At 44.7% G+C, this 14306-nt stretch overlaps 1 protein-coding gene across 1 annotated transcript; it reads left to right on the top strand.

Annotated features, from left to right (window-relative positions):
- Window positions 1-8383: 8383 nt before the first annotated feature.
- On the top strand, window positions 8384-13372 carry LOC309565994 (olfactory receptor 1500-like; the record flags this gene model as incomplete). The annotated part of the gene is made up of 3 exons (XM_082271014.1): window positions 8384-8437; window positions 12288-12303; window positions 12405-13372. 3 exons carry the CDS (start codon window positions 8384-8386, stop codon window positions 13370-13372), a joined length of 1038 nt encoding a protein of 345 aa, XP_082127140.1.
- Between the last annotated feature and the right edge of the window lie 934 nt (window positions 13373-14306).

The raw sequence follows: 14306 nt of genomic DNA, 5'->3' as shown, positions 1-14306 counted from the left end.
GAGCCTAATACCAAAATGCACAAACACAAACATTGCTATGACAAGCAGCGGTAGGGGACGCATTCTTTCCTATTGGGAGACCTGAGCTACCAGCCGACACGTCCGCCGGCTGGCCGGGGACCCATAAAAAAGTAGGAGTCAGCTTTGATCGGGTCTCCCCTATGGTAAATAGGAAGCAATAACATGACATCAGTTCCGGTTTACCTGGCTGTCAACGGTGTCATTTTTAAAAAAATCTAAATTATTCAAAAATACTGACCTTGGCATTTTGAATGCTTTCAAGTGCAAAGGAGGGATTTGGGGTCTTATGTCACGTACCTATTGCTGTCACAAGGATGTTTACATTCCTTGTGACAACAATGAAAGTGATAAAAAAATGTTAAAGCAACAGTGTAAAAATAATAAAATAAAATAAAATTAATACTTTCAAAAAAAAAATGAAGTGCCCTTATCCCTCCCTGCCAGCATGCAAAGGTGAACGTGTGCGTAGGTCCCTCACGCATACAAACAGCAATCGTTCCACACATGTGAGGTAAAGCCGCGAACGTCAGATAATGGGCAGTAATTATATCACTAGACCTCCTCTGTAGATATCACAGTGGTAACCTTTAAAGGCTTTTGAAATGTCACCTAGGGATTGAAAAATGTACATTGTTCATCGCTGCAATTTTAAAGCATGACATGTTTGGTATCTATTTACTCGGGGTGACATCATCTTCTATATTTTTTTTACAAAAATATTGAGTTATGTATTGTGTTTATCTGCATTAAAATTTTAGAAAGGGTATTTTTCCCAAAAATTGTGGTTAAAAAAACACTGCACAATTACTGTGTGACATAAAAAATTGCAAAACCCACCAATTTATTTTCTACAGCCTCTGCTTTAAAAATACATATAATTCTAGTTGTAAGTATTTCTCTAGCAAAAAACAAACAGATGTTTACATGTGCCAGAAAAAGCCTGGTCTTTAAGTAGTTAAAAGAGCACGAGGTTAGTGGTATGAGAAAATATATTAGAGAGAGTAGGGAGTTTTGGCAGTTTGTTGGCTCCTGTTGTGCAGTGATTTGACTTTTGGAATGCCTGTGACAAGGCTTCACCCTCATTATGCAATGTCCAGTGACCCAAAATCATTTTAAGGACTGACATTACAGTGGTGTTCAGTGCACTCTGCCTGATGCTTTATTCTGACAGATGTTTTTTTTTTTTTATTATATATATATATATATATATATATATATATATATATATATATATATATATATCTTTATGGTACTTTATTTTTTTTCTTAATATGTTTTCCTATTCTATTTTTTCTGTTGTATATTCATTTTATAAGTGTACTTTTTTAATGCTTCATCCCTTTTTATGCTTATGTTCCAAACTCCCAGTGCGCGGGTATCTGTAGCCACCTATGGAAGACTCCCAACACTACCGTGATGCTTTTACAGATGCAGCAGCAGCCCAAACTTTAACCACTGGTGTATCTGTGACATGCTGACACAATGTATGACAATGAGCAGCTTTGGGCTTTTAGGAAATACTTTCTGGAGCACAGCACCAAGGGGAGGACAGGTGCCAGAACGAGCAATATTAACAGGGACCAGGGCTTTTTTTCTCTGAGAATAGGTGCGGGAACTCACCCTCCCTGCCCTTAATCATGCCCAAACCCTGCCCCCCCCAGCCACACCTTCCTTAGAGGAGAGAAGTACAGCGGCGCCAAATAATTGTAATACGTTAAGGCATAGAACTGCATATCAACAAGGTGCATGGTTCAGGAATGTGTAACACACAAAGTGCAGGGCTTAGTTCATAACACACAGGGTTCAGGAGTGAGTATTATGCAGTTGTGAGAAGTGTGTATCACACAGGGCGCAGAAAAAAAAAATACGCAAAAGGGATACTACTTACATTTGATGCGAAACATCGCTTGTGCTCAGGAATGAGCAACATACTGCATAGCCCTGTTACAGAGCACAGGGGTCAGGAATGTGTAACATAGAGGCCATCACACAGAGTGCAGTGGTAAAATGTATGTAATATGGAGACCAGCATAGAGAACGCAGGGCTCAGGAGTATGTTATGCAAAACCCATTGTACAGAGTACAGCATTCAGGAGTACCATCCTGAGGCCTTTAATATGTAACACACAGCCATGCATTACATTCTCTTGGTCACTGCACTCTGTATGCTTTACTGTCCCTCAGCAAATTTCTCGGGTCTTCCCCAAGCAAAAATCCCCCTTTCTTCAGGTATCCCTCTCCCCACCCTTCCAAAAGTAACTCTCAAATCCTCACCTCTTTGCTTACCTCTGTGTTCCCTATCCATAGCTCACCTCTGCACCCCTATCCACAATTCACCTGTGACCCCCCCACCAACATCTCACCTCTGCACCCCTCCAACCACAACTTGCACCCCCAGTGCACAACTCACTTCTGCACCCCCATCCACATTATATCTGCCCCCCTTCTGCACCCCCATCTAAAGCTGACCCCAATCCACAGCTCTCACCTTTGCCACCTCCTATGTTTCACCTCTGCATCCACTGCCTCACCCACCACAGTTCTCATTTTGCACAACCTGCCCTCTGCAGCTCACTCCTCTGCACAAAACTCCCCTTCCCATTTCACCTCTCTGCACAAATTTCCACCCCCCAGCTTTTCCCTCTGCTAAAATTCCCCCCTGCTCTACTCTCTGCACAAATCCCCTCCCTCACCCACACACACACACACCCTTAACGAGCTCTCCTTTCTGCACAATTTCCCCCCAGTTCTCCTCCCTGCACAAACTCCCCTCAAGTTCTCCTCTTTGCCAATTCCCCCCAGTTCTCTCCTCTGTGTTAACCCCCCCTTCACAGTTCTATCTGCACAAATTCCTCCCCACAGCTCCCCAATGTACACATTCCCCAGGTCTCCTCCCTGCACAAATTTCCCCCGGCTCTCCTTTCTGCACAAATTCCCCCAGCTCTCGAATCTGTGCAAATTCCCCAGTTCTCCTCTGTGCACAAATTCTCCCCAGCTTCCCTCACTGTACAAATTCCCCCAGCTCTCTGATCTGTGCAGATTTTCCAGTTCTCCTCTGTGCACAAATTCCCCCCAGCTCTCCTCTCTGTACAAATCCCCCCACCTCTTCTCTCTGTACAAATCCCCCAGTTCTCCTCTCTGCACTATTCCCCCCAGCTCTCTTCCCTGTACTAATCCCACCAGTTCTTCTCTCTGCACAAATCCCCCCCCCCAGTTCTCCACTCTGCTGACCCCCAACCCCCCCCCCCTCTCAATTCACAGCTCTGCACAAATCCCCAATACAAATTCCCCAGTTCTCCTCTCTGCACAAAATTCCCCCAGCTCTCCTCTCTGCACAAATTCCCCCGAGCTCTCCTCTATGTACACACTCCCCCCTCCCCAAACACACACACACTTTCACAGTTCTCCTCTCTGAAAAAATCCCCCCCCCCAGCTCTCCCCTCTATACAAACCCTCCAGATCTCCTCTCTGTACAAATTCCCCAGCTCTCCTCAATGTACAAATCCCAGAGTTCTTCTCTCTATACAAATTCCCCCCAGCTCTCCTCTCTGAAACCCCCCCCCAGCTCTCCTCTCTGCACAAATTCCCCCCAGCTCTCCTCTCTGCACAAATTCCCCAATTCTCCCCTCTGCACAATTTCACCCCAGCTCTCCCTTCTGCACAAATCCCCCTAAGCTCTCCTCTCTGCACAAATCCCCCACAACTCTCCTCTCTGCGCAAATCCCCCCACCTCTCCTCTCTGCGCAAATCCCCCCACCTCACCTCTCTGAGCAAATCCCCCCACCTCTCCTCTCTGCGTAAATCCCCCTACCTCTCCTCTCTGCACATATTCCCCCCAGCTCTCCTCGCTGCAAAAATTCCCCCCAGCTCTCCTCTATGTACACACTCCCCCCTCCCCAAACACACACACACACTTTCACAGTTCTCCTCTATGAAAAAACTCCCCCCCCCAGCTCTCCCCTCTATACAAACCCTCCAGATCTCCTCTCTGCACAAATCCCCCTACCTCTCCTCTCTGTACAAATTCCCCCCCAGTGCTCCTCTCTGTACAAATTCCCCCTGCTCTCCTCTCTGTACAAATCCCCCGAGCTCTCCTCTCTGCACAAATTACTCCAGCTCATCTCTCTGTACCAATTCCCCACAGCTCTCCTCTCTGTACCAATTCCCCACAGCTCTCCTCTCTGTACCAATTCCCCCAGTTCTCCTCTCTGTACACATCCCCAAGTTCCCCTCTTTGCACAAATCCCCCCTTCCAGCTCTCCTCTCTGCACAAATTCCCCTAGCTCTCCTCTCTGTGAAAATTCCCCAGTTCTCCTCTGTGCACACATTCCCCCCAGTTCTCCTCTCTGTACAAATTCCCCCCAGCTCTCCGCTCTGCACAAATTTGCCCCAGCTCTCCACTCTGCACATATTTGCCCCAGCTCTCCTCTCTGTACACGTCCCCCAGTTCTCCTCTCTGCACAAACTCCCCTGGCTCTCCTTTCTGCAACAATTCCCCCAGCTCTCCTGTCTATACAAATTTCCCCCAGCTCACCACTCTGTACATATTCCTCTCGGCTCTCCTCTTTGTACAAATTACCCCAGTTCTCCTCTCCTTACAGTTCTCTATGCACAAATCCCACCCCAGCTCCCATCCCTGCACAGATCCCCACAATTCTCCTCCCTCCCCCCCAGCTCTCCCCTCTACACAAATCCCCACTGCTCTCCTCTCTATACAAATACCCCCAGATCTCCTCTTTATACAAATCCCCCCAGCTCTCCTCTTTATACAAATCCCCCAGATCTCCTCTTTATACAAATCCCCCAGCTCTCCTCTTTGTACAAATTACCCCAGTTCTCCTCTCCTTACAGTTCTCTATGCACAAATCCCACCCCAGCTCCCATCCCTGCACAGATCCCCACAATTCCCCTCCCTCCCCCCCAGCTCTCCCCTCTACACAAATCCCCACTGCTCTCCTCTCTATACAAATACCCCCAGATCTCCTCTTTATACAAATCCCCCAGATCTCCTCTTTATACAAATCCCCCCAGCTCTCCTCTTTGTACAAATCCCCTAGTTCTCCTCTCTGCACAAATTACCCCTAGGTTTTCTCTCTGTATAATTTCCCCAGTTCTCCTCTCTGTACTAATTCCCCCCCAGCTTTCCTCTCTTTAAAAATTCCCCCAGCTCTTCTCTCTGCACAAATTCCCCCCAGCTCTCCTCCCTGCAGAAATACCCCCCCCCCCTCTCCTCTCTGTACAAATTCCCCTCAGCTCTCCTCTCTGTATAAATCCCACCAGCTCTCCTCTCTGCACAAATTTGCCCAAACTCTCCTTTCTGTACACATTCCCCCAGTTCTCCTCTCTGCACAAATTCCCCCCAGCTCTTCTCTCTGTACAAATTCCCCCCAGCTCGTTTTTTCTGTACAAATTCCCCCAGGCTTTCTTCTCTGTACAAATCCCCCAGTTCTCCTCTCTGCACAAATACCCATAGGTCTTCTCTCTGTAAAAATACCCCAGTTCTCCTCTGTGTACAAATTTCCCCCAGCTCTCCTCTCTGTACAAATTTCCCCCAGCTCTCCTCTCTGTACAAATTTCCCCCAGCTCTCCTCTCTGTACAAATTTCCCCAGCTCTCCTCTCTGCACAAATCCCCCTACCTCTCCTCTATGCGCAAATCCCCCCCAGCTCTCCTCTCTGTACAAATTCCCCCCAGCTCTCCTCTCTGCACAAATTTGCCCCAGATCTCCTCTCTGTACACATTCCCCAGGTCTCCTCCCTGCACAAATTTCCCCCGGCTCTCCTTTCTGCACAAATTCCCCCAGCTCTCGAATCTGTGCAAATTCCCCAGTTCTCCTCTGTGCACAAATTCTCCCCAGCTTCCCTCACTGTACAAATTCCCCCAGCTCTCCGATCTGTGCAGATTTCCCAGTTCTCCTCTGTGCACAAATTCCCCCCAGCTCTCCTCTCTGTACAAATTCCCCAATTCTCCTCTGTGCACAAATTCCCCCCAGCTCTCCTCTCTGTACAAATTCCCCAATTCTCCTCTCTGCACAAATTCCCCCAGTTCTCCTCTGTGTACAAATTTCCCCCAGCTCTCCTCTCTGTACAAATTTCCCCCAGCTCTCCTCTCTGTACAAATTCTCCCTAGCTCGTTTTTTCTGTACAAATTCCCCCAAGCTTTCCTCTCTGTACAAATCCCCCAGTTCTCCTCTCTGCACAAATACCCATAGGTCTTCTCTCTGTAAAAATACCCCAGTTCTCCTCTCTGCACAAATTCCCCCAGTTCTCCTCTGTGTACAAATTTCCCCCAGCTCTCCTCTCTGTACAAATTTCCCCCAGCTCTCCTCTCTGTACAAATTTCCCCCAGCTCTCCTCTCTGTACAAATTTCCCCAGCTCTCCTCTCTGCCCAAATCCCCCTACCTCTCATCTCTGCCCAAATCCCCCCTACCTCTCCTCTATGCCCAAATCCCCCCTACCTCTCCTCTATGCGCAAATCCCCCCACCTCTCTTTTCTGTACAAATTCCCCCCAGCTCTCCTCTCTGCACAAATTTGCTCCAGCTCTCCTCTCTGTACACATCCCCCAGGTCTCCTCCCTGCACAAATTCCCCCCAGCTCTCGAATCTGTGCAAATTCCCCAGTTCTCCTCTGTGCACAAATTCTCCCCAGCTTCCCTCACTGTAAAAATTCCCCCAGCTCTCCGATCTGTGCAGATTTCCCAGTTCTCCTCTGTGCACAAATTCCCCCCAGCTCTCCTCTCTGTACAAATTCCCCAATACTCCTCTGTGCACAAATTCCCCCCAGCTCTCCTCTCTGTACAAATTCCCCAATTCTCCTCTGTGCACAAATTCCCCCCAGCTCTCCTCTCTGTACAAATTCCCCCCAGCTCTCCTCTCTGTAGAAATTCCCCAATTCTCCTCTCTGCACAATTTCCCCCCAGCTCTCCTCTCTGCACAATTTCTCCCCAGCTCTCCTCTCTGTACAAATTCCCCAATTCTCCTCTCTGCACAATTTCCCCCAGATCTCCTCTATGTTCAAATTCCCCCCAGCTCTCCTCTCTGCGCAAATCCCCCCAGCTCTCCTCTCTGCACACATGACACCAGCTCTCCTCTCTGTACAAATTCCCCTCAGCTCTTCTCTCTGTAGAAATCCCACCAGCTCTCCTCTCTGCACAAATTTGCCCAAACTCTCCTTTCTGTACACATTCCCCCAGTTCTCCTCTCTGCACAAATCCCCCCCCCCCAGCTCTTCTCTCTGTACAAATTCCCCCCAGCTCGTTTTTTCTGTACAAATTCCCCCAAGCTTTCCTCTCTGTACAAATCTCCCAGTTCTCCTCTCTGCACAAATACCCATAGGTCTTCTCTCTGTAAAAATACCCCAGTTCTCCTCTCTGCACAAAATCCCCCAGTTCTCCTCTGTGTACAAATTTCCCCCAGCTCTCCTCTCTGTACAAATTTCCCCCAGCTCTCCTCTCTGTACAAATTTCCCCCAGCTCTCCTCTCTGTACAAATTTCCTCCAGCTCCCCTCTCTGGGCAAATCCCCCCAGCTCTCCTCTCTGCATGAATACCCCCCAGCCCTCCTCTATGCACAAATTCTCCCCAGCTCTCCTCTCTTTACAAATCCCCCCCCTTCACAGTTTTCCCCTCTGCACAAATCCCCCAATCTCTCCTCTCTGCTACCCCCCCCCTTTCACAGTTCTCGCTGCACAAATCCCCCCCAGCTCTCCTCTCTGCTCTTATTCCCCCTTTCTCCTCACACACATGTTCACAGTGCACTTCTCTCTACACAAATTAAGTCTCTTGAAAACTCTCCCCCTCTTTTCATTCACAGATCCTTCACTTCTTCCATCACCACCGCTCTCTATGGTATGTGAGGGCTTTTTTTGTTATCCCAGAACAGTATTTGTTAACTCGATCAGGGAGCTCCACCTACTGTAGCACAGAGCGAAGGAGGCTCCTTGGCTCCGTGCTGCAATGTCCTAGTAGCAGTGGCAAGCAGGGACAGAAGCTGCCTCCCATATTACGGCAGCTGTAGGTTGTAAAACTGGGACCCAAAGCACTGCCCAGCACTAACAAAGAGAAGCCAGTAAAGTGAGCTGTGCAGAAAATGTCCATCTACTGCCCTCTATGTTAAATGACAGGTTGGAGAAAAGAGGGCTGTCAGAGCATGTTCAAGCTGAAAAAAAAGCCCCGACAGGAAGTAATGTTAGCAAATGTGGAAAATATTTTATTTTGAGTGGCCCTCTGTATCCTTATCTAGGACTAGGCCAGCATGTGAACAAAAGGAAGTGGGATGTGACTTGTCATTTAATACTGTACTTGTGGGGGTACACCCACATAAAAATTACAGAGTTGGTCAACTGTTGGCTTGTCACCTTCTTAGATGGCCAAGTACAAGGGCAAGATAGGACTGTTTTTGAAGAGCAGCAAGAAAGAGGTAAGAGTGTGAGTCTTTTCTGCAATCCAAAGAGTTTATCTAGCCCAGGTTAGAGTTGACTTAAAGGCTTTCAACCACTGTGGCCCCACTGGGCACTGCCTAGCAACAATCATCAACAGCAGCAGCTGAAGACTACATAGGAACAACATTTACAGCAACCCCATAGACTTCTAGGGCCCCATGTTGGATAACCAGCCAAAGGGTGATTAGTATGCCCTGGAAGTTCATGCTTGTCCAGCATCCTGTGTGCTCTCTGAGTAAACTAGCTTCTTATAGAAAGTTTTGACAAACTGAATTTACTGAACAGTCCAGGATTAGTGGGCTGTTTCAAAAGATCAGTCAGGTCAATTATGTGCCTATATTTTCCTTTCCCTTGCCTTCTCTCCTGAAGATTTTACTTGCTGCAATGTGATCTGCTCAAAATCATCTGTAAAATTTCTTTTTTTCTTTTTAACACACGGAGTCTGGTTATTTACTTGCTGCTGCCTGCTGCCTACTGCATGATGCCTGCTTAGTCATGCAGAGGTGCTGCTGCCATTTCTTAAAATGATATATCAATTTATTTTTTTTATAGCTGTACAAGTGGAAGGCTGGTCATATGCTCCTGGTCCTAATCATGTACAAAGGAGCTGTGGCTGATGGCACATTATATGCTTGGGACATTCCTTAGAGCATGGGTGTTACAGATAAGTATATTTTTTACTGACCTTTTCACCAACAGCATACACTAGTATTTATTTGGCTGTGGAATTGATTTTTGTTTTCTTTTACAATTAGCTTAAATACAGCAGCAAGATGTACACTGAATAATTTAAGTTTGAATAAAAAAGCTTTTTTTCATGTACCTTTAGCAGCTTTTTCATCAAATGTTAAAATAATGCTTTGACCAGCAGATAGCTAGTAGTTAGCTGTGGCTGTCTCTCTTCTTGCTGATGCAAAACTCTCCTGCCACTGGCCAAGTTCTATCAGGCCCCCACTAAGAATTAAAATACCGCAGATCAGTCAGCAGTGTAAAATTGGCCTATAGTGATGGGACAAACACACCCTGTTTGGTTCGCACCAGAACATCTCAAACAGGGAAAAAGTTCTAACGAACATGCAAACTCTATGAAAGTCTATGGGGAAACAAACATGAAATATCAAAAGTCCTAATTTTAAAGGCTTATATGCGAGTTATTGCCTTAAAAAGTGTATGGGGACCTGGGTACTGACCTGGGGGATATGTATCAACGCAAATTTTTTTTTAAATGATCCATTTTTCAGGAAAGGGGGGGACAAGCGAGCGCCCCCCCCCCCTCCTGAACCATACCAATCCACATGCCCTCAACATGGGGACAAGGGCCTCTTACCAACAACCCTGGGCAGTTGTTGTCGGGGGTCTGTGGGTGGGTGGCTTATCAGAATCTGGAAGCCCCCTTTAACAAGCATGCCCCCAGATCCCGCCCCCCCCTATGTGAATGGGAATCGGGTACATCGTACCCCTACCCATTCACCAAAAATGTGTAAAAAAGAAAAAACCACAGAACACAGTTTTTGACAAGTCTCTCTATGTAAATCCATTGTCAATCACGATGCCCACCAGACCCGAAAAAATAGAAAAAAAATCAAAAATGCTTCCGCCTTTTAATAGGCTACCCACCTTCTGGCCAATCTGCAGCTTTGACAGTTCTGTTATAGGCAAGGGTTACGTCCCCCGGTGGCACTGCCCCTTCTGACATCACATGACATAACATGATGTCAGAAGGGGGCAGTGTCACCGGGTGACGTAAGTTTGTGGTCCCACCCCTTGCCTATAAAAGAACTGTCAGAGCTGAGGATCGGGCAGACGGGGGTAGCCTCTTAAGAGGCAAAGTGTTTTTGAATTTTTTTTCTATTTTTCGGGTCCGGCGGGTGACATGATTGATGATGGATTTACATCAAGGGCCCCTTTTTTTTCTTTTTTTATTAAACGACTTTTTAAAAACTGTGTTCTGTGGTTTTTACTTTTTTATACTTTTTTGGTGAATGGGTAGGGGTACTATGTACCCAATACACATTCACATAGAGGGGGGCTTCCAGATTCCAAAAAGCCCCCCAACCGCAGACTCCCACAACCACAGCCCAGGGTTGTTGGAAAGAGGCCATTATCCCCGTCATCATGGGGACAAGGTGCTTTGGGGGGCACCCCAAAGCATCCTCCCCATGTTGAGGGCAAGTGGCCTGGTATGGTTCAGGAGGGGGAGCGCTCGCTCGCCCCCCCTTTCCATGCCTGGATAAGGGTCTGGTATGGATTTTGGGGGGGACCCCACGCTGTTTTTTTTTTTCTTAATTTTGACCTGGAGTTACCCTTAAAATCTGTACCAGACTCAAAGGACTTGGTATGGATTTTGGGGAGGGGGGGGGGCATGCCATTTTTTTTTTTTTTTTTAATGGAGTTCCCCTTAACCACTTAAATACGGGGCACTTACATACCCTTCCCGTCCAGACCAATATTCAGCTTTCAGTGCTCATTGGCATCTATGGGAAATATTGGTCAGCTTTACATGGCACTGCTCCCGAACTTTAAGTGACAGGGACACAAAACTTGGGGAGCACCGAGAGGGGACCCAGGACTACAACATATCCATACATTTTAAAAGTGTATGCCTGTACACTACACTGACTGCACTAAACTGACTAAACACACTATCCACTAACTACCTGCCTAATTTCTATTGTCACACACTAGCTGGAGTGTAAGCAGCAGCCTTATATAGTGTGGGACATGGACTTAGCCCCTGAGCCATGATTGCCAAAGGCACCCTGCCTTTGGCCAATCATGGCTCTGACAGGACATTGTGCTGTGATTGGCCAAAGCATACAAGTCAGGTGCATGCTTTGACCAATCATCAGCAATTAATGCACTGCAACAGCGCAGTGCATTATGGGGCGCTCATCGGCGGGCAAATTTCCTGCCGAGCGCCCCATTTGTTTGTGTGTTCGCAGAACACACGAACAACTGATGTTCGACTCGAACACAGAGCCAATCCCTATTGGCCAACAGCTAAATATTTGGCATATGAAAAAAAATTCTAGTGAAATAGAGTTCAAGCAAGTGTTTTACTACAAGATTTAGTAAACAGCAGATGACACAGCAGTGTAAAATTGGCAATTTTGAATAAAAAAACTAGGCCCAAATACACAAAGAGAAAAGGCAGGGATTTACTTAAAGAAAATAAGAGGCTATTGCACAGGAAACAGCAGTGTAAAATTGGTCAGCAGCCAGACAGTTTAAGCAGGGATAATAAGCCTAACTATCTATGCCTAACCTTACATCTATGAGGATGGGGGGGGGGGATGCAATGAATTGAAGTGCCATAACCGGAGGTGGCACACACTGTTCTTGCATTTTGCTTTCAAACAATGCAGCGGTGTGCTGCAAACAAAAGACAGTTTCAATAACAGATGGTCAGTAATAGGCTTCAATTTGAACACCCCTATCAACATAAAATAAAAATAAAACACAAAAGAAATGAAACCCCAAAATACCACCCCCAAAACAAACAAGGGAAGCCTTGCAGAAAAAAAAAATACAAGCTTTCTAAGGTTTGGATAGCAGCTGTGAGCCCCCAATAAAAAAGATAGTAACCAGAATTTATGGTTTATGGTTTAAAAAAAAATCTCCTGGGCAAATCTGCACATTAATTCTCCAAAACAGCATATCACAATCTCACAGAATTCACCATGTACTCATAGTAATGTCAAAATTAAACCTCGTCTCTAGTGGAAATAATGTGAACAAAAAGTTTTTTTGATTGAACCAATTGTAATTTTGAGTGTATATACAGTAACTGCAAGACTCAGCTTATGTTATTTCTGTTTCTCTTTTAAGGAGGCATTCGGTGAAGGTAAAATTTGACATTTCATGTTTTCATTTTGGATGTTACTCTTAAAAATAAACCACTTCATAAAAAAAATATTATTTTCACATACTATTCTGTTTTTACAGGTCAAGAAGGACACTCACTTATAAAAAAAAGAATGTGCCAGAACAATCAGACAAAGGTTTCTGAATTTGTGCTTCTTGGAATAAGCAGCTTCAATGACTTCAGCAATTTGATGTTTGCCTTTTTCCTCATTCTGTATACTGCAATTTTAAGTGAAAATCTTTTTATTGTCCTATTGGTTTCAGTTAGTCATCATCTTAAGCGTCCTATGTACTTTTTCTTAAAACATTTAGCTACTGCTGATGTTCTGGCAACCTCAAATGCTGTGGCTCCCCTGCTATATGGTATAATAAGAAAAAGGGAAACCATATCTGTATCTTATTGTATATTTCAGTATTATCTTCTTTGTTTTTCAGGATTTGCACAGTCTTTTCTTCTTACTATAATGTCATTTGACAGATATCTGGCCATTTGCAATCCCTTACGTTATGTCACAATAATGGATATGAAAAATTGCCTCCATCTTGTCTGTTTATCTTGGTTAGTGGCCTTTACATTGATAACAAGTGAAATAATTATGATGTACCAGTTGCAGTTTTGTGACTCCAATATCATTGACCATTTCATCTGTGATATTGGTCCAGTGGCAAAGGTTTCCTCTTCAGATACATTTGTATTGTTATGTTATGACTTTGTGCTGTCTATGTTCTTTATATTTGCTCCTTTTATACTTGTTATTTTATCCTATTCTGGCATCATCATAACTATCTTAAAGATGTCCTCTGTTATTGGAAGGAAAAAAGCTTTTTCTACTTGCAGTTCTCATCTGGCTGTTGTATGCACTTACTATGGAACCCTAATAGCAATATATTTAGTACCATCTTCAAGCAATTTGTCAGAAGAAAACAAATTTAGAACTTTGTTATACACTGTATTAACTCCATTAGTCAACCCACTTATTTACTGCCTTCGAAACAAAGATATTAGGATTGCCATTAACAAACTTTTTCATATATTAAAGAAAACATAATATGGGAATATACTGTACAACCCATATGGAATTGCTAAATACTATAGGGGCTTTTTAAAAACATTTCCACATCTACTTCACATTTACTCTTTACCAATATATCACACCATAATTGGAATCAAGGATTTCAAAAAGAATATTGGTGTACTGTCCATAAAGTGGGTATAGAAAAGAATCACCCCCCTATAAAACAATTACATTTTGTTGCTTTGCAGCCTGAAATGAAGACAGGCACATGTTTTGTTTTATCCACCTGTATTTACTGGTGCAACATATAATATCCAAGTGAAAGATATAACACCAACATTTCAGAAAAAAATAAAAAAATTGGAAAAAGGATCACCCCCTTTTGTCAGTATTTTGTTGAACCACCTTTTGCTTTAATTACAGTCTTTATGACCACACAGTCGTTGAAGGAGAAAAAGGTGATTGTCCTTGCATGGCTTAGTCAGAGGCCAGACCAAAACCACATTAAAATCTGTGGAATGATTTGAAGACTGCAGTCCACAAATAGTCACCACCAAATTTATTGGAACTTGAGCAGTTGTGCAAAAAAGAGTGGGAAAATATTACAAAGTCTAGATGTGGAAAGTTAGTAGAGGCATATCCCAACAGACTAAAGGCTGTAATTAAAGAAAAATGTGGTCCAATAAAATACTGACGTAAGGGGGTGATCCTTTTTGCAACTCAATAAATCTGTTTTTGAATATTTCTATTTTTTCCTGACAGGTTTGTGTTATATCTTTCGCTTGGCTGTTATATGTTGCAGTAGTAAATACAACTGGATAAAACAAAAACTGTGTCTGTCTTAATTTCAGGCTGCAAAAGCACAACATAATGTGATTATTTTAAAGGGAGGGGGGGGGGGTGATTATTTTCTATACCCACTGTATATCTCACCTAACATACTATGTCTTCCACCACATTCAATACC

This window comes from Pelophylax lessonae (assembly GCF_965119305.1).
Source record: "Pelophylax lessonae genome assembly, chromosome: 10".
Taxonomy (NCBI): Eukaryota; Metazoa; Chordata; class Amphibia; order Anura; family Ranidae; genus Pelophylax; species Pelophylax lessonae.
This window is presented reverse-complemented; position numbering and strand designations above follow the sequence as displayed.